General features: G+C 40.7%; 1 protein-coding gene across 2 annotated transcripts; it reads right to left on the bottom strand.

Annotated features, from left to right (window-relative positions):
* Positions 1 to 32: 32 nt before the first annotated feature.
* On the bottom strand, positions 33 to 27,949 carry LOC125013910 (microphthalmia-associated transcription factor-like). Of its 2 annotated transcripts, none has more exons than XM_047594865.1 (10): positions 27,702 to 27,949; positions 16,497 to 16,737; positions 7,736 to 7,951; positions 7,552 to 7,647; positions 7,026 to 7,143; positions 6,645 to 6,737; positions 6,499 to 6,549; positions 6,306 to 6,381; positions 4,817 to 4,964; positions 33 to 4,031 (listed from the first exon to the last, which is right to left on the bottom strand). In XM_047594865.1, exons 1-10 carry the CDS (start codon positions 27,803 to 27,805, stop codon positions 3,636 to 3,638), a joined length of 1,539 nt encoding a protein of 512 aa, XP_047450821.1. In that variant the 5' UTR covers positions 27,806 to 27,949; the 3' UTR covers positions 33 to 3,635. The 2 variants fall into 2 exon arrangements, with proteins under 2 accessions (XP_047450821.1, XP_047450811.1); XM_047594855.1 differs by having other exon boundaries at positions 6,499 to 6,552; positions 27,702 to 27,948.

Raw genomic sequence — 27,949 nt, 5'->3', positions numbered from 1 at the left:
GGAAAAAATAAAAAAATAAGACGAGCTCCACCAACATTCAAATAAAACTTTTAATATTTCTCACAAGATAGTTTCCACATTGAGTACCAATGAGTTTGAGTTCACTAATCTTAAACCAGTGGGTACAGTAACTATTGCTACATTCATCTGTTAAAAAACTGTAACAATAAGAACAGTAGCAACATCAGCAGTTTTGTGTTTGTGTGAACCACAGGAATGAGAATTAGACGTAAATTGAGCTAACACGGTTCTCAATTAGTGGTTTACCCATAATGTGCCATAATAATTTACAAAGTCATTATAAGAAATCAGTAGGAGTGATGGCTTCAACATTAAGTGCTACCACCACCACGTATAATGCTAATCACTAAACAGTCACATTTCAGGGTTGTTTGATTTATCTGTTCTGGGTTCAGTCAAAGATCAGTGGTGCAGACAATGGTTCCTCCACAAGGGACAAGCTGCAGTCCACTGAAGCCTCAACACTGACAAAAAAAACAAACAAAAATAAAATATCATTTACCAGCTTTTTCATGTGATTTCTAGAGCATCTCTTGGTCTTTATCAGTGAGTGGAAAAACAATACGAGATGCAGAAGAAAACACAGGAAAAAGCCATTATTAGGCAAATTGTTGAGTAATGTTTTTTCTTTCTGATTACTCTCTCCACAAACAAGAATGAACCTTCAGAACGTACTTGTTTGCATTTCACTGACAGCCTGATTGCCATCATGCTCTACGTATTGCTTGCAACTACACGGAGGAGAAACACCACAGAGAAAGGTGCTTCAGCTGAACAGTCTAAATATTGCTATTTATATATCCATATAAACACACTGTGTCTTTAATTTTGGCACACATTTTGGCAGTTACAACTGTGAACTACATTCACACTAGTCTCAAAAGGCATTCTACATATCCAGTACGACTTTGGAAACACTGCCTTCGGTATAGAGATAAAATAAAATGCACAGCTACAACATACAGACTTCCAAAGTGTTCAATACTAAATAAATACAGGCAATGATGTAAAATAAATATGATGAATAAATAAATTAGGAAAGAAAATAAGACAATGTGTCTGCACACGTGACAGTGGTTCTGTGTGGATGCACTCGAGTAAAGCCGTGGACTAAGAGAAATCCTAAAGCTAGCATGCTAACAGTGATAACACCGAGAGCTGCTAGTATGCTAAAGTGTGCTAATTACTACTTTTTCCATAATCCAAAGTATTGGAGGCACTGAAACTATGACCTGATGGTGGAGCCTGAGAGAAGTTAATTTGATCCTACATTTGATCCTGACCTTAACTTTAATGTCCAGGGTATCTCTAAAACCTTTTGGCACCACATGCTCTCAGAATTTCATGGCAATCTATCCAACAGCCGGGGCGACATCTCGGTGGAAAGACCCTCAACACATTCCTACGAAATGCTGTTTCGTTATATCTTTTTTTTTTTTCCTTCCATCACATGGCTTCTGCATTTCAAGTGGTTTAACAAAACAACAGATGTTCTGCTGGTTAGTTTCTGCAGAAGCTAGGTATTTGTTTCAGATTTACTTTGGTTGCTCTAGGAAACACAAGCTGGCTGACTAAATACTGTAGTCGTCGTTAAGGCTGCGTGCAGCTAATTAGGGAAAATAAACAGTGAAAAAACTATTTAAGTAAAAAATAACAGTAGTGAAGGAGTGTTATAACTGATTGATTCAGAATTTATTAGATTATTTATATAGTGTATTTTACTCTGTATTTGTGATTTTTTTTTTCCATAATATCTTATTTAATATTGAACACTTTGGGCTTCCACAATGACAAACTCTTTCTTGTGGTTCTGGAGACATTATAGTGTTGTCTCATAATGACAAAAGGTCCTATCCTACTACTTTCTAATGGACCTTGGCACTCTTCAGTAAGTCTATGAAGCACCAAACACCAGTATAAGCATCAACAATTACTCCTCTTACATCACCAGGGTAACACAAACAACCGTAAGGCACTTTAAATGAAAAGATAATTACTTTGACACCGTCTCAGGCTAATTCCTAATCACATTTTCAAGATACGATGATGCTTTACAGGCACAACTTCAACCGTTGCATAGTTCGACAAAAGGGAGGCTGTGCTGTAACAGGGCTCTCAGTGTATGGCAGGTAGTTATGAACGAAGGCGTACTTATTGCAACGCGCTACAACTGTCGAAAACAAAACTGCAGAAATATACAACAACCATAAAGTATCTACGGTCTCATACAATAGTGTGTACGCATTTGACAAGCCAAATACAATAGTTAGTTTATGCTTAGGTAAAACGAAACGAAACAAAAAAAGCGAATAAACCACATTTCAGTTTTACTTTAGAAGTCGTTCCAGTGTTTTGACAATGTCATGCATTTCATACAAAATCCAAAAGCAGTCTCCTTATACTCCTTGGCAATATAAATGTTCACATAATGGGACAAAAGAAATGAACATGAAAGATCAATGAATGGGTATAAAAAAATAATTTAGGTAACCGAGATCAGCATGTCTGAAGTGCTTCCGTCTGTCTGATCACTACAGAGAAGAATAAAACAGATTAATCTTTCTTATATTAATCGAAGAACTAAGATTTATTAAACAAGACTATATTCAGATCTATCGAGTGACTTTTAAAATTCTGAAATAAGATTCAGCTAGTTTTGAGACTTAATTCTTTAAGTATTTCTGTAGCTTTGGCAGTAAGGAATGTATTGATAACATATCTGGATCAATCAGTAATAGGTAGTTACTGTGTTATTACTGGAGTGTTTCTGATTAGGGCACTAAATAAAAGACTAATCACTACCAGTGAGGAGTGGGTTAATTTGAATTATCTAGAAGTAGACATTTTGGCTTTTAGATTTATATATTTTTAAAATGTGCTTTTATTCATTGGGTCGGGCTCTTTTAAATTCCTTGTTATAAATTAATCTTTAAGGGGAATGTGTACACAAAGTACTGTTAACATAGGTACATAAATAAGATCAAATCTACAAATGATTAATGTTTGTCAAGCGAGAAATTTCAACTGGAAGACTGACAAAGACGCAGCTAACAGCCAAACCATGTGCATAGCAAAACGACGACGATGTATACACATCTTAATAAGGCATTGGCACATTCAAGTTCAATCTAAGACACAAAGAGTGTAAAGCACTATAGTAATAAATAGAGTTTTGTCTTCTATTATTGCTAGTGATTTAAAAATCAGTGTTCACCACAAGATATCTACATTTCTGACCATGATTTATAATTTCCCTAGATTCTTTGGAATCAATAGAAAAAAAACATAATCTAGTCTCTATCCAAAGATAAATGCATATATATATATTTTTTTAAATATAAAAACTTCTATTTGTGTAACTCATTGTCATCAAAGTATTGATTAAAGCAAACACTTTAAAATCAGTCCTTCAAATCAGGGTTGAGGGCTTGAAAAGGCATAAAAAAAAAAAAACAAGAATAAGAAAAGACTTAATACATGTAAACACGGGTGGGGGAGAAAAAAAAAAGAAAGTAAGGACGACAAATAGAAGAAAGCCTCTCCAGCAGCAGAGGGTATGTCGACGGGAAGGATGGGGTGGAAGATGCTGGCGAGGCGTCTTCCAATAGGGGGTGCTAACAGCCCTGCTCATTCTCATCCATGCTTACGCTGCTTTTGCGACTGCTGTCCTTTGAGGCGTCTGGGGACACGGAGGAGAGCAAAGGGTCCCCTCCTCTCACCGGCGATAAGGTGTCTTCCATGAGGATGTCGTTGAGTTTGGAGCCCGGCTTGCCGTGAGTGCTGTAGTGGCCTTCGGAGAAGTTAGAGTGGCCTTCGTTTAGCTCCAGAGTGCCAGGGGTTTCAGGAATGCAGGCGGGGTGGTGTTGGTGATGAGGGTGGAGTGTGTACAGGTCCTGGTGACAGTCTTCCAGAGCAGGTTCCTGCTTGATGCTTCGAGGCCCGAGTTCAGCTGAGCAGAGCGCTGACGATGAGATGGCCAGACCGTGAGCCCGTGCCTGCATCTCCAATTCCTGCAACACGCACGCACGGGTTAGCCTACGAGTTTCACTGCCATCATGACTATCACACTCATATCTATTAAAAAGCAGCATATAAACCGAGGGTTTTCCCTGGTTGCTTTCAACAAAACTGACTGAACCGCTTGTCTTAACTTTTCAAACACTGCCGCGTGCTTCAATTAATTGCCGTAACACAGTATGAACAATCATTCAGTATCTGCCTCGCAGAATCACAAAGATCCTGGCGCCTCTTGTGATCAATTTGTCACCAGCGAATGCAGGGTTATCAGAGCACTCTGCTCGTATTGCCGGGGGCTTGATTTTTTCTTAGAAGTGTAATAATTTCTGCTGATGTTTGCCAGAGTTGATCTTTCTTTCAGGTCAGGCAGGGTTAAAAAATGGGACGACCTCTTTCACCAGCAGCCCTGTGTCTGGTGTAGTTAACAGCGTGGTTTTAATTCGGTTCTCTTTACTCCTCCTTCCTCAAAGTCTTTACCTCAGGGGTGTTCAACGTTTTTCAGGCCAAGGACCCCAAACTGATGGAGAGATTAAGTAGGGACCCCCTACCTACTATATGAGTTCTATATTAAACTCAGCCTAGAGCTATTTATAAGTATACATTATATTTGTATTCAATATCAATACAATTCAATATCTTTACTAAAATATGTTGGATTCATGTTAATGTGTATTTAAATAAATTTAGATTTGTGGGGCAAAATAAAAAATATATAAAAAAATGTCTGATCAACCAGAGATTTTGTGCCTCCCCCCCTGTTGAGGAACCAATGCCTTACCTGTATCCTCAACATGAGATGTCGGTTGGCATGCTCTAGCTTCTTCTGCCGATTCTCCAGCTCCTTGGCCCTCTGCTGTTCCCGCTGCAGCTTCCTGATATAGTCCACAGATGCCTTCAGGATGGTTCCTTTGTTCCAGCGCATGTCTCTGAAAAATCACAGAGGAGTCTGTTATTCTTACATCCAACAGATCCCAAGTTTTGACAATCAGCAGGCTCGCCGCCATAAAAGGAGACTGAGTCGGACACTATTAATAATGTTGAGTTTTAGAGTCGGAATCAAGTGACTCTCAAGTGAGTGTAATTTATCTCTGCTTGGTTATAAAACTAAAGGCCCGAAGAGAATAATGAGGAGGAACAAGGAACAGAGCTGCTGTGGATGTCACAGAGGTGAGTTTTATGTAGGAATGAATGCTACACTGAAAATGGATGTAGGAGAGATCAGCGGGGGCATGGGCGGTCATAAGGATGACCCCGGACTCCCTGAAAAAATGAATGCTGCATCTTTTAAAGGTTTTGAAAAAATCCAGCTTCACAAAACTAAACGGGACAAAATCGCCACCTTAGATCCAGCTTCTCCACAGCTGTGGTCAGAGTTGCTGTAACGTTCGTCTGCAAGTGACCAGAACTGAAATGTTGTCTTTGAGACGGCATTAATGTATTTAAATTCTAACGCTTCTGTGCACATTTAAATTAACTTTTTCATAATTACTTGAGCCAGGTCTGTTTGTGAAAGGCAGTATCAGTGTGTGAGCGTGTGTGGGTGGAGCACCCAGCTGAGGTTTAGCAAAACAACCATGAGTGGATAGACACAACAAAAAAATGGCTGTTGGGATTTTCCCAGAAAGACACACAAGGTCAAAGGGCACAAAAGAAGAACAGAGGGAGCTAAGAGTTTTTTTTTTGTGCGCGTGTGTGTGTTCAAACTGTAATTATAATAAATTCTTGTTAAATTTATGAATGTATCACAGTGGATTTCTTAAACTGTTTTGTGCCTTAACTTTAAATCAAGTCAGCTAAACCCCAGGGAACTGTGTAACTAAATATGGTTAAGTCACAGGTTACATTTTATGTTTTATATTCACATTTCACATCAAAGCAAGATCCGGGGGGAAAAAAATCTACAAAAACGTATTCTTAAGTTCAGCTGGAGCTAATACTCAGATCAAGCGGGCAGCTTCAGATGTTACAGTATTTTCCCTACAAAATTCCCTCTGTGTCTTCTCAGACACTGTTTCCTTGATTAGCTGCCACAGAGGCACACAAAGGCGGGATTTTGTACTAAACAGACAAACATTTTAAAAGAACCTGACTTGATATTAGCGTCAGCTGAACTTTACAACTTTTGCACAACACTCTGGATGCGGATGATTTACAATTGTATTTAAATGTACATGTGAATTACACTTAATGTAAGTTTACTTGCACTCGTTCTGAACAGATGTTTTGTCAGTTGTAATTAAAAAGAGTGAATAAAATAAGTAACTTACGGGTCATTTGATTTTGGAATTAAAGTTCCCAACTCCTTGATTCTATCATTGATGTTAAACCGCCGTCGTCTCTCAACTACAAAAAAAGAAACAAATAAGTTAATAGATGAGCTCAAGGATTATTTCAATGAAAAATAATTGTCAACAAATAAAATAGCCGCATGATAACCACATCAGTGCTGTCAACACTTACTCAAATTGTGGTTGTCTTTCTTCTGCCTTTCCTTTGCCATAGCCCGTACTTCTGCTTCAGAAACAATGACATGATTAGCAAATGAAATCAGCGGTGCAGTACAATTTTAGAAAATGTGCAGTTTGGAGATAAATAACGAGACGTACCCACGGGGAACCCTTCAGGCCTTTGATAGTTGTCAAATTTGCCACAGGATCCAGACTTATCCAGCATATGCATGATGGCCGGGGATTGTGACACTGTGTGATGAGTAACAACGCTTTCATTATTAAAATGTACGGATACAGTGTAAAAATGCGTAATAAACAGGAGTTTTACAGGAGCTCATCCAATTATAAAGTTATTAAATGCTACATGATGAGACGCACAAAGGCCTGGAGAGTGGATGGTCACATAGTGTATATATATTGTTGGAGAATAAAAAATATTTTCAATGCAGATATTAGGGTGAATTTATGCAGCCTTATTTGAAAAACGACAGTAAAGCATTTAATCACGTGTATGGCTTTTACTTTGCGACTGCTTACCAGAGTATTCCCTTTTGATGTTGGGCAGGTTGGCAGGGCAGGAGTTGCTGATGGGAAGACCTTGCTGGGACATACCCTGATTACCATACATGTCCATGAGGTTTGCAGGCACGGGGATCTGGGGGGGGGGGGCGCATTTGTTAAAGACACTGAGCAAAGATCACACCTCCCTTCAATTGATGCTAATCAGTATCACAGGATGAGCGTAATGAGAAGGGTGGTGACATAAAACAGGCCCATTATACTGTGAGAAAAGGTCAGATGATACACTATGCAAACAATGATTTTCTTGCCGAGTTAGATGTGCGGACCAGTCTGATATCTTGATGTGAATCCACACAAATTGAGATTTTAAGGAGGTTTGTGTGCAAAATAGGACAGTGATCCCTTAAATTACTTCAAACTGGCATCAGAACTACCTTTAACTGCATCTTACACCGAGATTAAGATTTAGATTTTAACCCCGAAACACCAAAAAAAAAAAAAAAAAAAATAATGACCTTTCAAGCACAGTTAACACACATACCGTGTTTGCCATCTGTAGTGCTGGGTCCATCAGGCCGAGGATGTCGTCACTGTAACTGGACTCCAGACTAATAATGTCATCAATGACATCATCCATCTAAGAGGAGGCGGCGCACAAATAAGTACAAATAAAGGAGTGAACAATCGCTGAGAGTAAACCATCAGTGCAGAAGGCGAGACCTCACCTCTTTCTCGCAGTTAGAGTTGAGGGTCAGTAAGGCCATAGGGCTGTTGGGGGCGCTGTTGCCCGGCCCTGGCGGCATGCCCCCGTGGTCAGAGGACTGGTTGTGGCAGGGCAAGCTCAACGCCTGAGAACCTAACTTTCCCAGGTAACGCTTCACCTGCTGCTGCTGAGAGCGCTGGATGTGATATTTGGTCGGGTTCTCCAGGTGAGTCTGGACCTTTTGGTGAAAACAAGAAGAGCAAAAAAAAATGAGTACTGGATTAAGATTAATGGACAAGTTGATAGCTACGCAAATGCTCCCTGGACATACTCCCCCAGAGAGATATGTGCATTTATTATCTTTTAGTAGATTAAAACAGCTCTAAAAACAAAATAAAGTTTTTACAGGACTAAAATAAACGTGACAGACACTTCAAATCCTACAAAGCGCTGCGGATTTTACTTTTGAGACACTGCCAAGAGCTGCGATCTCCAAAAGACAAACCTCTTCTGTGTATTTTTCTTCAACATGACTACCTCTGCATTCACAATTCCTATATTTTAAGTAGTGAAGTTAAATAGCATCTCACTGCTCTCCTTGTTAATGGATGAATCAGATTTCTGTGGATCATTAATCTCCACACAGCGTTAATGACCCAGAAAAGCTTCTGCAGGCAAATAAACAAACCTCAGAGACTGTGTTTGTCGGGCTGTAAAGCATTTAAAACCCAACCACATTAAATCCTTCCCGTCTTTTCCCTGAATCTTTGACGCAATGCAATGAACAAGACCTTTGAAAATATCGAATATATTAAAATACTGACACATTGTGTAAAGACACAAAGCATCAGCATTGTCAGAGGCACTTCTGTATTGATGTAGAGGCAGTAGATCACAATTTAACCTGTATATATTAATTTTAAACATACCTCATAAGGTTGGTATCCAAGCATCTCAAGCATCATTTCCCGTTTTATGCCGCCTGATTTAAAATAAAATAATAATAAAATAAATAAACTTCTTTGTTAAACTACAAGTACTGTTGCTGCTTGCTTCTCTCAGTTGCACCAGAAGACTAAGCCTGCAACTGTGAGGGCAGACTCATCCAGCTCATCTTTTAAAAGGCAAGAAAAGTAATTAGTTATGCATGTCAGGGAATCTCAAAGAATACAATGAGCCTTTTCAAATTTGTGTTGTTTTATGTAAAATCTGCATTTATTCCTTTATGGTGTATCACTTGACGTGAGGATGTGCTGCTAATAGTTAGAGTCTTTGTTCTGCAAAGCCACCTCTTTCATTGAAACTTGCCCAGGGCAGTTACTTTGCCCCATCCACTTTTTAACCCACTGGGATGCCTGGCGTGCGTTCCCCGTTTAACACAGCACAAAGAATAAAGTCTACTTCATCCGTCCGCGGCCCATGCCTTCTTGTGTCTCTACATGACATTTTTAATCGACTACAGCAGCGACTCAAAACTAATGAATAACAGCCTCGCCTAGCCTACTTTATGTTTCGTCGACAGATGCATTTGTTCTGCACAGGCCCAGAGGACAGGGTTTATTAACAGAGCTCACAGGCTCTTGATGAACTCTTAGCTAACTCTGACATTTCCTTCTTCTCTGTGAAAGATCCTTCAGTCCGCGCAACGCCGCTTGCTGAAGGGATAAAACGGCAACGGATTTCAAGACGTGTGCAGTCGGCGCCACTGCATTAAATTCAGTGTGGAAATGAAATGTCAGATTGATCCAACTCTGCTGACATGAATGTAGTGATGGTCATTTAACCTGTGTGTGTGTGTGTGTGTGTGTGTGTGTGTGTGAAGGTTATTATTTCGTGTCTTCCGCATACTTGTGACCTAGTTTACCACATACCACTCTCTTCTTTGATGCCTGTAATTTGACACTGCCACACAGTTTTAATTTGACACTGTCACACAGTACAGGTGCACCAAGGTAACACTTAATGCAGCCACATTAAGTAAGTTATGGACTGGCTTGGTCCACCCATTTATACAAATGTGGAGGGCAAACATTCACAATCACCTCTGAATTACAATGAATTAGAGTAAAGTGGCAAATCTCTCACAACACCATATAATAATATGTAAACCTAAACCTAATCGACTCTGTAAAGGCATCATTTATGGCAGAGCAGTTGTAGTAAATTGCACTGAATCGTACAGGTGCACCTAATAAAGTGGTTACAGCCAGCACTACAACCACGAGGTCACCAGGCCGATTGTCTTTCTGTCATTGTCATTATTTTTCCAAAGAAACTCTTTCAGAGCCTCTTTTCCGTGCTTTGGTCCAGTATCATTGTGCTGCAGGGGGACACTCATGTGAGCTACATTACCACAACGTTTAACCCGCAGGTTTGACTTTAGATCACTCTGGGCTATAAATTGTCATCACCACCTGACACCACAGAGGGGGGTGCATTCAAAGCGCGTCAATGGCTCATTAGGAAGAACGACATCACGCTTTGGGTAAAAGAATGAGATTCATTAGCGCTGGGGTCTAACAACATCCTTTCTTTACTTTGTTCTAATTATAGCATTTAGCGTTAGCATATGGTTGAAGTATATATGGGTAAAGTGATAAACAATAACATCTTTAGGATCATTTCCACCTTTATCTGATCATCAGTAATGACGCACCTCTGACTTAACTTAATTCTCAAATATAAAATGATATGCAGAGGAGTTGATACTGTTAATAGACTGAACACATAGCAGAGAAACTCATTTCAGATGGATATGCTTGAGTATCCATGAGTAAACCAGTTATTACCAATACATGCTTATTTTATCAATAAGATGATCAACTGTTTGGCAAAATAAAATGTCAGAAAGCAGTAAAACATTTAAGGTCTCACAGAAGATTGGAAAAGCAAACAAAAGCAATTCTTTCGGACTTTCGGTGCTAAAAACTGACTTTAATGATTAATCATCTACAAATTTATAGTAGTATATGAGCAAAGACCATCGCAGAAAACCTTCAGGTAGTAATTTAGATAAAAAGTGACCAGTAATGTATTTGCAAAATCCTAATTGCAAGTAATTCGGATCAGAAAGGATTTACTTGTTAAATATAAATATTCTACATTTTGTTGAAAGCGTCTTGAAAGCGAAGCAGAGACGCGATGAATCCATCTGAAAGGATTTAATACATTTCATAATAAATAACTTATCATTTCAGAATACATATAATATTGAACGTTTGAACTCTGACCACAAAAGGAATCCAACACATGGACATAATTTGGTTTTGATATTTTGTCCAACACTGACAAATAAAAATCACTTGCAACACCAGCGTCCATCCAGTGTAACGAGCTACTTTACCCAACAGACGACAACTACATCTGTTTCTGTCTAGAAACATAATCTAGAAATTAGCATTAAATTCTGTCTGTCTTGTCAGCTTATTCCCATCACCACTTCAACACGTTAGGTGTTTCAAGTGAATAAGTGTGCTGTCCTTCCCATGTGGGAACAGTTTTTTTTTTTTTTTTTCTACAGCGTCTGTGTTTGAGAAAAAGAGGAACCAGAGCTGTTATAGCCACTGCTGAGTCTCTGGAAGCCAGACTAAATTTTTTTTTTTTTAGTTCAGTTCAGATTTATTGATATCCCAAAGGAAATATATTGTATTTATTTATTTAGCCTTGAATCACTTTCTGTGGCTTTTTGGTTCACATCATGTCCTCACTTGTGACAATCTGGTGAGCCAATGAATTCAAAGCAATATAAGGTGTTACGAACGAGTTTTAACTGGCCCATTTTCTACGGATGCTAGAAATAAATCTGCTTTAAAAAACAAGCTATACAGACCGTAGACCTTCAGGCACAGGATGCAGACTAGAGCTTCCGAACTGTGATTAGATCTGTGCTATAAGTCAAACTTTAGTCCAATATTCACTGTGTACATATTTAAAACGTGAGAAGCAGCATTGCACGAGACAAGGCCCTCACATGCACAACTTGTCCAAAGCAAGAATAAAAAAAACTAAATAAATTGAATTGTTTCTAAAATGGATTGTTACACGATCCGCAATCATGTTGTGTGAACAAGATGCATAACGTATATTCTTAATTGGTGCCTTTTAAATTTGCTATTTGCGCTTTGCAATGAAATCAGATCATGATTTTGATCTGACATAGAAGTTATTAGACTGTGATTCAGTCCCAGTGTAGAACTGGATAGACTACTCTTACTCTTACTGTTCCCCCTCATTCCTTTTTTTAAAAATTATTTTAAAGTAAACAGAAACCTCTCCAAAATATACAACATGAATAAAAATAACGTGTCGCCTTTAATAATCTCTTTTAAACGACTGTACAGCACATGTGTAAGTTTTGACTATTACTTTTTTATTAATTTATTTAACAAAATGCAGCAATTTACAGCCACCGTATGTTTTTGTTTTCGTTTTTTCTTCTTGCTGCTTTTAAATCTTATCAATGATCACACAACATCTCTCAGATTTATCTTGTGACCCTTTGGGGGGGTCCAGACCCCCAGATCAGACCCCACAGCTCTAAGCATACGTTTGCAGAAAGAGCTGTGTCACACACAGACACAAAGAGCCACTGGCTGTGTCTTTCTATGTCTGTTGTTCACACATCAACACAACTGATAGCTGTCTAAAAATAGACAGGGCCCCACACACACACATACGTTTGTATGGCCATCTTTGTGAGGACACGCGTTGGCATAACGCATTCCCTAGCCCCTTATCCTAACCTTAACCATCTCAACTAAACGGCTAACCCTAACCCTAACCATAACGTAATTCTAACCTTGACACTAAAACCGGGTTTTAACCCACAAACAGCCTCGTACAGACGTGAGGACTGGCTAAAATGTCCTCACTTTGCACAAATGTCCTCAATCTGATGGTGTAAAACTTAAACTGGTCCTCGGAAAGACAGCTGCACAAGTACACACCCACACACAGAAAGAGAGAGAGAGAGAGAGAACCTTAAAATAGAAACAAAGAGCATTATGTGCACAATACAAGTTTAAAACGGCCCCAATTAAAAAAATACAAGCACAGCAATATAAACCTATTAGAGCAGCACATGTAACAGTTGGGTCTCAGTCCTCAGTCTAATTCACAACACTTCACAATGTTTACAGCAGCCAAAATGCTTAGCAGCTCACTGGTCAAAATGTCTTACTTTTCTTCTGTACATTTTGCAGCAAAAAACTGAATAGTTGTTTATTAGGGACTGTCAGTTGCACAATAATTGCATTTCTCTCTAATTTCTTTCATTGCTTTCAATGAGAAATAACTCAAATAACAACAACTGGGAGATTTATCGACATTGTTTAGTGCAGTCCTAAGTGAACCCATAGACTCTTTAGTGCTGACAGTCAACAGATATGAGCATTGTGCAACTTTCTGCTATTCCACATGCCCGACAGCGACTTGCCTGCTGGAGTCAACAATAAGTACATCAATCAACGATGGAAACGTGAAGTGTCATGGTCGAAATGCAGTCACATAGCTTCAGTAAGTATCTACCCACATTTATTCTACCCAGCTGACCCCGCTTTATCTCTGCAATTAAATGATCATTTAGTTTTTCAAGCTTGTGTTGTCCTCAGGGGCTTCCTTAATTATCACACATAATTAATAAAGTGACCTTACTGCATTAAGCGAGTTATCGAGGCACCTTAGACCTCAGGCTGGAACACCAGACCTAGTCAATACATACTGCTTCTTTTGTTATGATGGGATAAGTACGAGTGTGACAAATGATCTGTTTTTAAGGATATCATTTTCATGGCTTGTTGACAAAGTGGACGCAGGCTGACCTTCTAGCAGGGACGTCGTATTGAAATGTTCAAGGAGGCTAATCACGATGACGGCTTTGATTCAGCATTTGTTCAACATGCTGCGAAACATTTAAAGCTGATCGGCCTGTTTGCCTAAAAAAAGCCAATGATCTGAGTAAACTGGTTATGGGAGGATCTCGCCTCTAGCAGTCAGGCTTTGAACTTTGGTTTGCCCAGCTTCACTTAATGTCCTCTGTCCAAAGTACATTGTTTGGGGAATGTGACATCAACTTCTAACTCGCAGCATCTGTAACCACAGCAAACAAAAAAGCTTGGTGTTTATCAGCTCGTTTTTAGCCATCAGCCAGCCCGAGGGCACCGGCAGCATAACCCCCAAAGAGTCAGAAACACTGCAGGAACAAGCACAAAGCATCCCGCTGTACTGGGAGAGTACGCAGAGTGAAAACAGAATGACAAACACTGATTTGTATTTTTTTTAACTTGCATGCTACAGGCATTCCATGATGGTTCTACCAGGATACATTAACGAGACTGCCCCCATTTGCTGTGCCGGCTAGAAGAATGGGCCACTTTGTCTCGCAGTTAAGCTGCTAACGTTCTCTGCAGAGTTCGCAGGCAACAACTGTGATGTTAATGTGAGCAGCTACATCACAGCGACCTGCGGTCTTCCCCTCTTCTGACGTATTGTCATGCTATTACGCAGAAGCCTGGCAAATTACCAGCATGATACAAACCTTGGGTCTTTACGTGATAAATGTACAGATAAAATGAGCAGAATTCTTGGGGATCGGTTTTAAAAGCAGCTGAAATGATCAGAAAGCCACTAATAAATCACTGCAAATGAATTAATGTGACAATATTAACCAGTCACGGTGAAAATGCACAACATTACAGCGTACAACGAAACAACTGCAAGGCACAATTGAGATCAAAATCACAAAATTAATTTACAAAATCACAAATTAATCAATTCTAGTTGCAACAATTTACAAATCCAAACCAGACTGAAAGCTATCTGTGTGACACCTCTGGTCACGAGCTACGCTCATTGTATAATCCAAAACATTTTATGCAGAAGACTACTTCTTTTTCCCGCACCACAAATCCTTTGCGAAAAAATCTAGAAATCATATTTTAACCCTTTTAGGAAGTTATCCTACGTAAATTTCAAAGCAGTGTTTTTTTTCTCTTAAATATGCCATGGAATGAAAGCAGTGGGGGCTAATTACGAGCATTCTTCACTGAATTAGCGTTCGGTGTGTGGTAAGGCTGTGCTCGCCTTTGTCTTGATCCCTAAACTGATCCCTTACTTATTCCCCAGAAGGTCAGAGGTCACTTGGTTAATTAAGGGTCCAATCAGTCTTTAGATAAACTCATCTGAGCTTAATGTTTGCACTTTTTGAGGTCCAGCAGCTCTGCCTGGTACCCCTGAGCTTTGTGTGGACTCCGCTAATCTACCCACAGACAGGGGAGCAGGTTAACACAGCTCAACAGCGTCGAGCTGGAGCGGACTTTTCATTTGAGGACTTCAGTCAATGAAGAATTTCTGTAAGCCCTTGCCAAAGCAGAGAAATTACTCTAACTTGATGTATTGTATGCGGGGGCGGGTGGGGGGCGAGGGTTCGGGGTGGGGGCATCCTAAACCTCTCAAAGAGCTGCGTGAGGAGGGTAATGTTTTCAATGGATATACTGTATTTGTCCAACACTGCTGGACCATGCCACACACCTCCAGGGCAATGAAAGTGTAGCGGAGCAAGTAACCATGAAATCTCTGAATGGTGTTGTGGAATGATTTCCCTCAACAACAGCTCACAGTATCAGTGTTTTATACTTAATCTGAGGTTACGCGGTACAATTTAAACCTCTGATGCATCCTCTCATCAAAACTCCTGTTTTTATTGAGAGGTCTAGAAATAATTTCTTACACTGCCTGCACAGCACAGCAACTACATGCTAAATGGAAAATAATGTTGTCTTTTATCTTTGCAGCTATCACCAAGGCCATGAGGGCTGCTTCAATGTTGTGTAACTTTTGTAGACATTAAATCCAATTCCCTAAAAGTACCCTGAGGTGTAATGCAAAGATTTATAATCGCACGTGTATTAAAAAAGGGGAAATCAATGACAACCGACATCCTATGTGTGTCTGTTAAAGAAATGCCACATTCAAACACGAGCACGATGTGTCCAAATGACTAGTGAAACAAAAGCAACGGCATCACAATGAAAGCCCAAAACTGCAAGAAAATCCTTAAAGTTTGCATGTAAAACTTTCCAAATCACAGTTGTTCTACACCAAATCAGAGACTTAAAGGGGTAAAAAAAACATGCGGAAAACTCTACATTTGACTCCAAAATAGCAATAAACCAGAAATTCTCCGCCGCAGATAAGCACCTTGGCACAACACAGCCCGACACATTTCCAGATTTGATATTCCAACCGCTCTGAAAACACACGCAGACGAGACATACGGGATGACTTACCGAGCTGCCTTGTTAAAGTTCACCCTCAAACACAACGCTCTCTACTCGTACAGAAAATCTTAACAGTCTCCTGTCCCTCTGACTGCCAGGGAATCAAAGCTATGAAAAGATGTGAATGTAGCTGAGCAAATAGGATTAAAGATGGCTAAATCCAAATGGCTGGAAGCACAGCATGCATTAAAGAGGAATTCTCTCAGGAAAGATAATCCCCATATACGCATTTTAACACACTTCACTCACTCCTGCGCTTTTTTTTTTTTCTTCTCCTTCTGCACACAGTCATAGTAAAACCGCGATTGCCTGACTGTCCACACACGAGTCAATAAATACTATAAATACAGCTGGACCTTTCAGACTGCAACAATGACACATGCGGCTTCAATTTCCAGAGGTGGAAACTTTATACGGACACTGTAACAACTTTAACAGCTTGCTAATTATACACGCTGCCTCATTCACCTCTTTTTGCCTTCTAGCAGAAAAGCAGAGCACGCTTACCTTCAGCACCTCCATTGGCACCTGTGCAGCAGGCGGTAAAGTGACCGGCACGCTGACATTGATGGCAGGGGTCTGAGTTGCTGTGGTTTGTGGGTACTGGGAGGCCTGCTGCCTCTGCTGCTCTCGCCGCTCCTGCTCCTGGAGCTGCTCCCGCATCAGCTGTTGCCGCAGCAGGATGCGTGATGTCATGGCCGAGGAGCTCAGCGGGGGCTTGGAGGAGTTGTGCTGGTCCGACGGGCTGCTGCGAGAGGGGCAGGAAGACGGCAGATGAATGGGCAGGTAGGGAAGGGGCGAAAGGCAGAGAGGTCGCTCGGAGGAGAGACGAAAACAGACGGAGGGTGATAACGCGGAGAGGGCAGAGGGAGGTCAGACGGGGAAGGAGAGGTCGAGCAAAACAGATGAGAATTAGGTAAAGGTGGAAGACGGAGGGAAGGGAGACGGAATAAAAGGTTAACATGATGAAAGGGAACTGGCACAGACGATGGCTGAAGGGGCAGAGATCAAAAGGAAAATCTTAACTGTAGGCCTGCAACAGTTACTCAAATAGCTGAATAGTTGATGAGCGGTTGTTCAGACAAACAAGCAAAGAAATCACACTGGACTCTGGGAAAAGACAAATTTTCTCCCTGTCCTGTTGTTTTATAGACTGAATTGTTAGTGTGAAAAAATCACTTAAGCACCAATGCGTCAGTTCAAATGTGACACTCAAATAGGAAAAACTTCGACTGTGGCGATTCTGGGGGAATAGAAATCTGCTGCACTCGACATCTGCAGACCTAAGCGCGACAGAAAGAGGAACCTGTTTCACACACAAGGTTGCTTCAGTTTTCCCACTCCCTTAAATTTAGACGGCTACTCCCCAGACAGAGTCCTGCGAGCCTAAAATAGAGAGGCTCTGCTGAAGCAGAAGTTGTCGGGATGAAGCCTTCATCGAGTGAGTGATCCTTTTGATAAAACTCTGTTAAACGTCTGGCCAATCCAGCTGTGCAGTAATCGCACTAATTAGCCAGCCGAGTCAAACACGGCCTCGGTCTGCAGAGTATTCAGTGGGTGTTGAGCCCTGGGCATACCATAATCCCCCTCCCCAGCACTTCATATAATCTCATTGTCTGATACCACACCCACTGAACCCTGCACCAGATTTCAGACGTATTTTATAACCAAAATATTTACGACAAAGATCTTAAATGGCTCCTTAATTGATAAATGAATCAATTAACAGAAGCATTTAAGCACCGCAACAGTTTGGGTCTCGGTGTGAGGCTAATTCTTCTTCTCGCCCCCCTCAAGTTCCTTTGTACTTCATCCAATACATAGAATCAGGTTTAGTGTTCATATGCATAATTCCCTTGTCTGTGAGGCTTTGGGTGACTGTATTTCCTTTCATCCCAGGACTTTCAAACAAAAGTCACTGGATCTGATGTTAAAACTCTTCATTTCCATTGCCAGAACTGAAGGCTTTGATTTATTTTTAATCCACTTCAAGACAACGCCGGGTTCATTTCCTTCTCTTTCTCTATTTTCTACAGTTGTAGATGTGGCTTTTGAACTAATTTGAAACTACAGTGAAAACAGCAACACAATGTGGGTACTAAATACTAATCTTTTGTCATATATTCTATTTGTCAATCCCACAGTCTCCAGCTCCTTGGATGTGATTCATTGCAAACGTTATCGTTTGAAGCCACACACACTCTTCGTTGATGACTTAAGTGCATTCACATACAAGTTCATACAATTTTAAAGGAACTCTATACTTTTACATGGAGTTTATACACTTCCATCCCACAGCTACGGTTGAGCAGCATATTGTATATTTCATTCCACTACATATGTTTGAAGTTCCTCTGAAGATTCAAAATTTAAATAGGAATGTTAAGATGCACAGTAGTGTACACTTTATTAGTTAAAATCAAACTCACTACATACAGCACCAACAATTAGTTAGTGCTGTGACAGACTGTCCGGGGTGTAACCTGTGGTTACCTGGACGACAAGCAGCAAAAGATAATGCCTGAATGAATGAAGCATGCTGTCTATTACTGTGGAATAATGAATGCATTTACTTTTGGTAGGTACTTCTTGTGGGTAGTCTATTTTAAAACATAAAAAGCACGTAAAGCAAGCTATATTACTCATTTCAAAGACAGGACGCTGTGAAGAAGGCTATCTTCAGTTTTTAAAAAACACAAACGTGCCTGACAGGCTTTCATCCCTCAGTCATACAGTTTGAGCGTTAATAGCTCTGGCAGTGACTCTTCTGATTAGAGCATCTTCACACCACTCTGGGCGACCAAAATGAAAATGCAGTCTTCGTCACCTCCAACACGACGACAAGAAATAGAAGGTGTAGCAGCTGCTTCCACCGTTTATACTGCCGTGTCTCCACCTCACAAGAGTGGGCAGTGTGAGAGAAACAGATATACACACTTGCACTGATGCATGGCCACACAAGAGGTGCCAGAGGTGACGGATAGAGGAATATTTTTGTTCAAAGCGTAGCTCATAAGAAATTATATTTTGTACGTGGTACGTGGCAATAATTTCCATTCTGCTTGATATCACACATGTTGTTTTGCTTTAGTAGAAAGCAGTTTATGTCTTCATTCATTCATTATCTCCAACTACTTGTCCTCTAGAGGGCCAATTTAGCTTCACTGATAAACACAAATTTCTTTGGGCCGTGGGAGGGAGCTGGAGCTCCTGGAGAAAACTCACGCAGGCACAGAAAGGCCCAAGAAACTTGCTGCTGTGAGGCGTCAGTGCTAACCACTACAACACTGCAGTGTTTGTGAGATCCTGCAAGACATAAATACTAAAAAGTAACCCTGACACATACTAGATTTGACCAATTTAAACATCTATAATCCCCTGATGCTGAAAATTGCAATGCGACGTCAATTCAAGACCGGAGATTCTGAAAACACCACAATCATGTTCAGTTATTTCAACCATGAAGCTTTTGCCGCTAACAGCAACATGAATACCTACTTATGCTCAGAGTTGTTTTGAGCTACATGCTAATGTAGTTCATAGTAATGTAAATTTAAATAGGTTATAAAAAAATTCACTGCCTTAGAGACCAAAACAGTTTTTTTTCCTTTTTTGTATCAGTCGGTAAACATGTTTATTTGTGCCAACATCTTAATATAGAGATCTATGATTATTTGCTAATCTCTAAACCAATATAAATATATCCATGATAATTATTACTCATTTCAGCTAAATATATATAACATGCAGCACTGAAGAGTCTAACTATACTTGAATAATAAGAGGAAATGAATCCCAACATGCCACTAATAGAGGGTTTATTTAATACATTCTTGATTATCAGATTGACTTTTGTGTGTGTGCATGAATGACCAGAGACCTCCTTACAAATCAAAGCCTCCCTCTCTCTCCGTTTCTTCTTTTTGACCGTTCGATGGCTTTTTGCCAAGCGGACCACTGAAACACATAAAAAGCTCTTTTGTCCTTTTTAACTTTTTTCGCTCTTGTGTGTGCGCACACCTCCTCTCATGTTTGTGTGTATCTCAAAGGAAAAAAAACCCTAAAACAATGGCTGTACAGTGCCGAGGAGCCCCACCCACCCAACTCATGATTCCTCTGATTGTGCTCCTCCATCATACTCCACCATTAGTCAAACAGTCGGAGCCTAGTGCCTGATGCGGGATTTAATGACTTACTGACGGACAGCAGCTAAATCAGGATATTAAGCAGCTTTGCATCCAGAAAGAAAAGAGGAGAGCGCCAGTGTTCACGGGAGCAGGCAGAAGTCTGATCAGAGTCAAAGCGCTGAGGAAAATAATTTGTCATGCAAACACGCTGCACCTCTACTGGCAATTGACAGGAGATTGTCGAACCCGCCTCCCACTTTGCACACCTTCTGACCCTTTGTGACTAAAGAATAGCTCTACCTAATGGACAAAAACGGTACAGCAGCAACCTCCCAGAAGAAAATATTAACATTTCACAGGCCAGTTAAGATAGACTCTACATTTATCTGACAAAACTACAATTCTAATAAAGCCCAAACCGTTCAGCACATGCACAGGGAGAAATCTGCAGCAGCTACAGCTGTATTTACTGCCACATACACAGTAGCTCTGTGCAGGTTGTCCTTGCGCACATACAGTAATGTACACACATTCAAATTCTATAATCCCATCCTCACACCAGCATGGCAACAATATCTGAGGCGCCATACTCACAGACAGTCAAATGAGCAAGGTCTGTACACTTGCACTCCACCGGCCTCCATATTTGTTTGTTTTCTCCTGAAGGTGCACCACCCGCCCTTGGACCGCAATGAAAGTCATGCTGGTGGTGCAGCGCTGAAAGTGTGTCAGAGGGGGGAGGCTCCGGGGCCCGGCCTGGAATCTCCAATCGCCTCACAGAGTCCCAGGCAGAGGACCAGCCCTGTCCGAGCAACAGCAGAGCACACGAGAGGAAAGGAGAGGGCAAGCGCCCACTGGAAACACAGTGTCCATCAACCCGCTGCTCTAAAACACACAGATACTATTTCACTTGGAGGCGTGCGTCAACGTCAAGCAGTACTCGCTGTCCTGTGAAAACCTTATTTTCATACCTGACCAAAGAAGACACGCTTTCCGCCGTGTTGCCAAAATATTTACGAGATCATTCAAAGGAGCTTACTAAATTTAGGTTTTAGTTTTACACACTCAGCTCCCCAGCAGTCTGCAAAACCTGAAGAAGCCACGGACTGGTGAAACCCCTTCAAGAAAGCTAAATACACCCATCAGGCGTAACATTATGACCACCTTCCTAATATTATGTAGGACGTCCTTGTGCCTCCACAACAGTTGTGACTCATCAGAAAATGGACATGGGCCTTCTGAGGGTGTCCTGCGGTGTCTATCAACAGAATGTTGTAGGTGCAGGTCCTATAGATTGAGGGACCCTGGTCTGGTCCAGGTGGGTGCTACATGTCTAAGTAACATCCACACAAAGATCCGAATCATGTCAGTGATCATAATGTTGTGGCTGATCGGTGTATGTATTGGTATTGATGTTTGTACATGGACTGCAAGTGAGTTTCATACTAGCTGGCTGGATTCCCATTTATCTGCTGAACCCTTATTTGAGTTTAAGATATGCACAATAAAGTAGCTATCTCTCTCCTTTTTTTTTTTTAGTGTCTACCAGACAGCAGATGCTGGCCTCCTGGCAGACAACACAACCTCTCTGCTGGAATACGCCTCAGTGATTATGACCCTACATGACATTACACTGATCCACATGGGCTCCCCTGCTGATCGCACACACTAACACACTGGAGTTGGCTGCAGGTGGCATCATCCCAGTGATAATGAGAAGCATCTGTATTGCACGTCTAGAGCATTAATTACAGGATGTTGGTATTGTACCAGAAACAATGCAATGAGAAATTACCAGTGGTGCCAAAGTCAATCAGACAGGGGGGCCACCGGACTGGATATTTATTTAAAATGAGAAACCATTCATTATTGTTTTATCAGGAATCGTTAATACGGAAATAAGATTTGAACTCTTTCCAAGCCGCAATAAAGACTTGCAGTTGTGTTCAAAAGACTTCTCCCCCCCGAGGCTATTTTACCAACTGGGGCCAATGCGACACTACTTTTGTGAGACATTGTGAGATCAAAAGTCCACAGTATGGATTCCTAACGTTATTTGTATGTTGTATGAATTCACTTTTATCGACACTTTAAAATGATGCCAGAATAAAGCGGGACTTAGCGAGGCTAACGTGATGGTTACTATACAGCGTAGATTTTGCGTAGAGTTTGTCAGTAAAGTTGGAAGGAGGGGCTGATTGACATACCTGTTTGATGCCAGAAGTTCAGCTATTGCAATGCAGTCTGGGATTCGTAGCATGGATGGTGTGCATGCAACATGCAGGCCAATTCTAAAATAAAATATTATGTTGCAGGTCGGATACAATGAGTTTGACATGTGTGAGTTAAATTTAACCATGCAAACCAAAGACCAACCATATAAAGTACGACAATATACAGTATATTATAGTATTGCCAACAGCAAAACCCATATTAAACCTCACATCTATAGTTGAGTCAGCTGATCAGTCATTAATAATATAAATAATACCGTTCATTGCTTAGTTTGCAGATGCGCTGTTTTTATTTGTGTTAAGTGATGATATGTTTTAGGATTTTGAGTCTTTGAGTTGTCTCCAGGTGTTTTAGAAGGGTATTATATTAAAAAAATAAATACTTAGTGGACTGATCAGTGATATAAAATCCTATGCTGGGCAGCTCTACTTGCCTCACACAATCTGGTGTAATGTAATGCACATATGATGTAACACTGATAGACCCTAGGCGTGTTAACTGATATGCTAAAGGGTGTGAATTTGTCATTTCTATTTTTGTATTAAATGTAAAAATATCCCTGTGTGTTTTTGTGTCCTATATAGTTCACTGCACTATACATTGCACCATTTTCTCTTACAAAGTGGTCAAAACTTGACCCTAAAGATAATTTTTTTCTGATTTCCAAGCCATAAAATTGCTACTGTCTACAGTGCAGTACACAAAATACTACTACTTCCAGAGAATAGCCTCTACAAAACAATCACCTTCTCAGAAAAATTGTGTAAGACTGATTCAACGTGTTAACGATGGAGCATTTTTGTTTCCTGAAAATGAACATGGCTGCTGAGGGATCCATGGCTTCAAATTATAGAGGCACCACAAAACAGTGTGTGCTGCTGAAGTGTCCATGCAGGTTCTTTGAACGGTGCTTCCAGGAAGCGGCTACCGGTTGGAACAAGTTGCCGGGTCTTATTTCTGTAATTAGGTTCAGTTCATAATTCCCCTCTCTGGTTTTCAGTAGGATGAACCACTGTAGCTCCTGCTCCCTCTCCTCCCTCTGTGCTTTAACAAGGAGAAAACACAACGACCAAGGGCAATCGGAAGGAGGAGCTGAGACACTTTTCTGCAGCAGGTTGAATGAGGGCGCAAGGTTTTCGGGTTCACTTAAACAAGGGCATTTTACAAACACGTCAAAGACATTTTTCCGGGAACTAAATAACTATAATGTCCTCAGTGTTCCCTGGAGGTGTGTGTTATGGACAATCAGCACATTCTCGATAGTAATGGAACCACGGCCGTTATACATAGCTCAAAAATATGAACCAATTTCACACAAAATAACCATGAAAAAATGCATGAAACTGCGGGTTCCTCTAACCTAAATGGAAATTACCAGAGTTCCTCTGCATGGGTTTTCTGGAGAAGTGTTTTTGTTGTTCAGCTGCTCTTCGGTGCAGGACAGAACTTTCCATATAGAAATCAACAGCCAATAATCACAAATAACAAAACTATTTAATAAAAGTAAGTGATTACTTTAGCTACATGATTTTGAGGATTACGTCTTTGCTTTATCTGAATGTAAAAATAGTATCTCCGTTTAAGTCCAAAACACATTTTTCTCATCTAGTTTTCTGCAGACTAAGTAGCAATAACAATATTATTTACTTCAACTTTCAGGCAGTACTACGACGCTACCAGTACAGCTTAATAAACTTCTCACTGACCAGCGTTGTAGGAGGTACTGTTGTCTCATTGTTGTTGCAGTTCCTAATGGTCACCAACAGAGGCAGACAAAGATCACAGGTCAGTATTCGTGAAGCTACAAAGGCAAAATGATTTAAAAAAAAATAATTCAATCCTGAGTTTGTGAGAATTTTCCAGTGTGTTACTGTCAGACAGACACCAGCTTCAAAGAACCACAGAAGAGATTAGGACGCAGGAAGGTGATTATGACTTTAGGACAAGTCGTTCTGACAGTGTTTTACTCTGGCAGCAGCACCTGTCTGTGTCACTTAGCCCCTCCGGTCTTTCTTAGATCATAGATGAGACTGTTCGGCCTCTGTGGCATCTCCGTCTGGGACTCCCTGCAGGAACAAGCTGCTCCGAACACCAACTTTCATAACCCCCACCCTTTGACTCAGCTCTCTGTCACTGCCAGATTTATTTCCTCCGATACGCAATTTTCTTGATTGCTAGCGTTGACGTGAGCCAATCTGCACCATACCATTACTGTACAAGACCTTTCAAAATATCTTCGATTTTAGATATTTGTTATTTTTGATAGGGAAAAAAAATCCTGACATATTGAAATGTGAAATAGATTAATTTCTTCTGGGGTACAGGAATCAGGAATCAATCATCAGTCAAATGTAAGGCACGTCAGTAAAGATCTACCATTATATCATTATTTGAAAACATATATATAACTATTTCAGCGGTTACTTTTTCCATGCAGATGGGCATTAATTTAAGTGTATATATCACAAAATGTAAGGTTTTGTTTCCATTTTAGACCTCATTCTTTTTCTTGTTGGTCTGATCTTTGGTCAAATATTTCCTGACTCCACATATTAGTCAAACGAAGCTCTTGCATGTGTTTGGTTTATATTAAACGCAAAACAAAAGTAGCTGCAGCAGGACTATGTCTCTATTGATCGAAGTTTCATTTGGTTGCCGGCACAAAAACACACCTAAATCTCTAAATCCAGAGATAAAATAATGCGTATATAGCTAAGTTTGTGTTAAATGCCTCCTATCAACAATACACGAGAGCACTGATTCATTAATTCATTTTAAGTATTTGTACAAGAACATCGAAAGATCTTCAGCTTTAGTCAAAAGCAAAAGTCAAAACGAAAACATGCATTCGAAAGCACAACTAAAGCTTCCAAGACTTCCAAACTTAGTTTGATTGAGGGTGCGAAGAGGAAAAGATCCCCCCGCTCAGATATAACACATTCACTGCTAAATTTACACTGCTTATTTACACTGCATAGAAGACTAGTTTCACCGCCTGCCTCACATCTATATTAAGCACAAAAAGTCTGGCACGTCGTCTGCAGCAGTCTGCATGCTCTGTCAAACTGATACGGAGGGAGCAAAAAAATAAATAGATCTGTGAGCTAAGATGACATCGTGTCACAGTTAAGATTTCCAATTTAGAAACAGCTGGGACATCTATTCCAAGACATCACACAATTCAATAATCAATCACACTAATAATATCCATTTTGCGCAACAATGTCTCATAACGCAGTCATCGTGACTGTTATTACGCTGGGTCATCCTCATGTGATGGGAAGAGGAAGTGGGATACCTTCAATCGAAACAACATTTGAGACAGTTTCACATATTCTGAAGGAAATAACATTAAAAACACAAAACAATGTGTGATTCTCCAGAATCACACACAGCGCTGATACTTCAGCTTTCCTGAGAATCGAGTGCCACTGCTGCTGCTGCTGCTGCTTCCAGCTGCAACACAACAGCTCAGATTCAACCCATGTATGTGCAACAGTGTAATGACATTTCACTAATGAAGAAATTGAAGAAATTAGTTTAAAAAATGCTGAACTGTGCTAAAGGTCAGGACTGTCCGGGATGACGGCTGAATTTGGGAAGAATTCAGAAGGAGGGGATGAACTACACAAAATGAAATGCTAAGTACAAGAGAAGGGAGGGGAAAGAAACAACGGGAGTCTAGCTAACGTCCGCAGTAAAAGCTGAATACAGTGGCGCATTGAGTCTCTGCGTCTCACCCTGACAATGACGCCATGTATTCCTACCTCTAAACTACACAACCGCAGCAGAGGTGTAGACGCAAAATACGTAATATTCTCTTACGTGCAGATGCACGGCGGTCATCATCTTCGACAAAGAGGCCACATGACGAGTTTCATAACTTCCAGTTACATCACTACTCAAAATAGTTTGATTGTGTATTTAAGAAGAAGAGTCACGATAGTTAGGCACAACTTCAAAACAAAACTGTTCCCTAAGTTGCTGACCTAGAGTTGCGCGTTTTGCAAGTGAAATCAAAATACATCACAGCTGTTAACATGTCTAGATTTTCTTTAAAGGAGTGGTTCAGTGTTAAGTGTTATACTGAACATACAGCCAGGAGGCTGTTAGCTTAGCTTAGCATAAAGACAGGAAGCAAGGGGGAAAGGAGGGCAACAAAACTCACTATTTAGTTCACTGAATATTGCGTAGAGTTTAATTACATCTGCCAGAAAATCCAGGAAGTCATGACTATGTCCAAGAAGTAGTCTGATCCATAACCAACGTTAACCCATTCATTTTCTCCACAGACTAAAAAACAAGATACAGTACTTTTTACTTTTTAAGGCTTAGAGAGGCGAGAAGGAGAACAGAACCAGGCCAGCTGTTTCCAGTCTAAATAAGCCAGGATAAACTGGCTGCTACCACATCTCTCACAGACACAAGTCAAGACAGAGCATTTTCCAAAGTATTGAACTATTCCTCTAATTACTTTCTAAGGTCAACAGACACATCTTATCTTATAGCACTGCGTTGCTAGCATATGAGTCTACAGACTGACTGTGCAGGGCTTCCAGAAAAAGGTGAAAGGTCAAATTAGACGGCACAGACCTGACTCAGCTCTTTGCGGATTGTTTGGGAAGGCCTCTGTGTGCAAAAGCTGGAAATAGCTTTCTGATAAGTCAGTAATGGAGGGTGTTTGTGTTTGTGTCCGTGTCCTGAGGAACACTTGTGTATTGTTTCACCTGTATTTTCTTTTTTTTCCATTTTACATAATTTACACAGAGGCTGACACTTTAAGGCAAACTTAATTTAAACAGATCTGTCTTGGGTTGCTCTTGTATTCTGCCAGCGTAAACATCTTTCAATCACTGAATATTAAGTGCAGAAGAAGAGAAGAGAACTTAGTGTTAAATTGCAATAAAACAAACAGTATTCATTCATCACATGCTGCCACGCAAAGACACTTTAAGGTTTTTAGAGTAGTCTGCTTAAAAAAAACAAACAAAAAACAAACAAACAAAAAAAACAGCCATCATCCTGCTTTAGGAGTCTGGGTGAGGCTGAGCAGCATCTGACCAAACTCTGACCTGTCTGCTCCTCTGCAAGCTAATATTTGAAGTTGATGTTGACAAGACAACACCCAAGTGTTGCATAACTACATGCCAGCAGGATAACCACAAGGATAGAGAGCTGAGTCCCGCTGCAGAGGGATCGGCTCCGGTAACATCACTGGAGAGGGGGGTGGGGGGGAAGCCTCGTACATGCACAGACTCCGGGCGAAACGCAAAGTCTGCAGCGTAATTATCACCTAAACACCAAAACCGCTCCAGCGTGGGAAATAACTGTCCACAGCCAAAGGACTGACCTGTTTTTCAAGGGCTGACTCTTCAGTTCGTAATACGTTTTAGGCTCCTCTTGGAAATCCTCTCCAACCTCGAAGTCGGGAACTATTCCCGATTCGGACTGCATACTTGTAGATGTCAACTTTTGGAAAGGTTAAACCGCTGGAAGAAAAACACGCAGACGGCCGATATTTGTGCCGCCGTACTTCGCTCAGTACCAACCAACTGTCAACGCAAGCCGCTTCTGTCCAGGACCCGGAGCTCTGTAGTC

This window comes from Mugil cephalus, chromosome 1 (genome assembly GCF_022458985.1).
Source record: "Mugil cephalus isolate CIBA_MC_2020 chromosome 1, CIBA_Mcephalus_1.1, whole genome shotgun sequence".
NCBI classification, from domain to species: Eukaryota; Metazoa; Chordata; class Actinopteri; order Mugiliformes; family Mugilidae; genus Mugil; species Mugil cephalus.
This window is presented reverse-complemented; position numbering and strand designations above follow the sequence as displayed.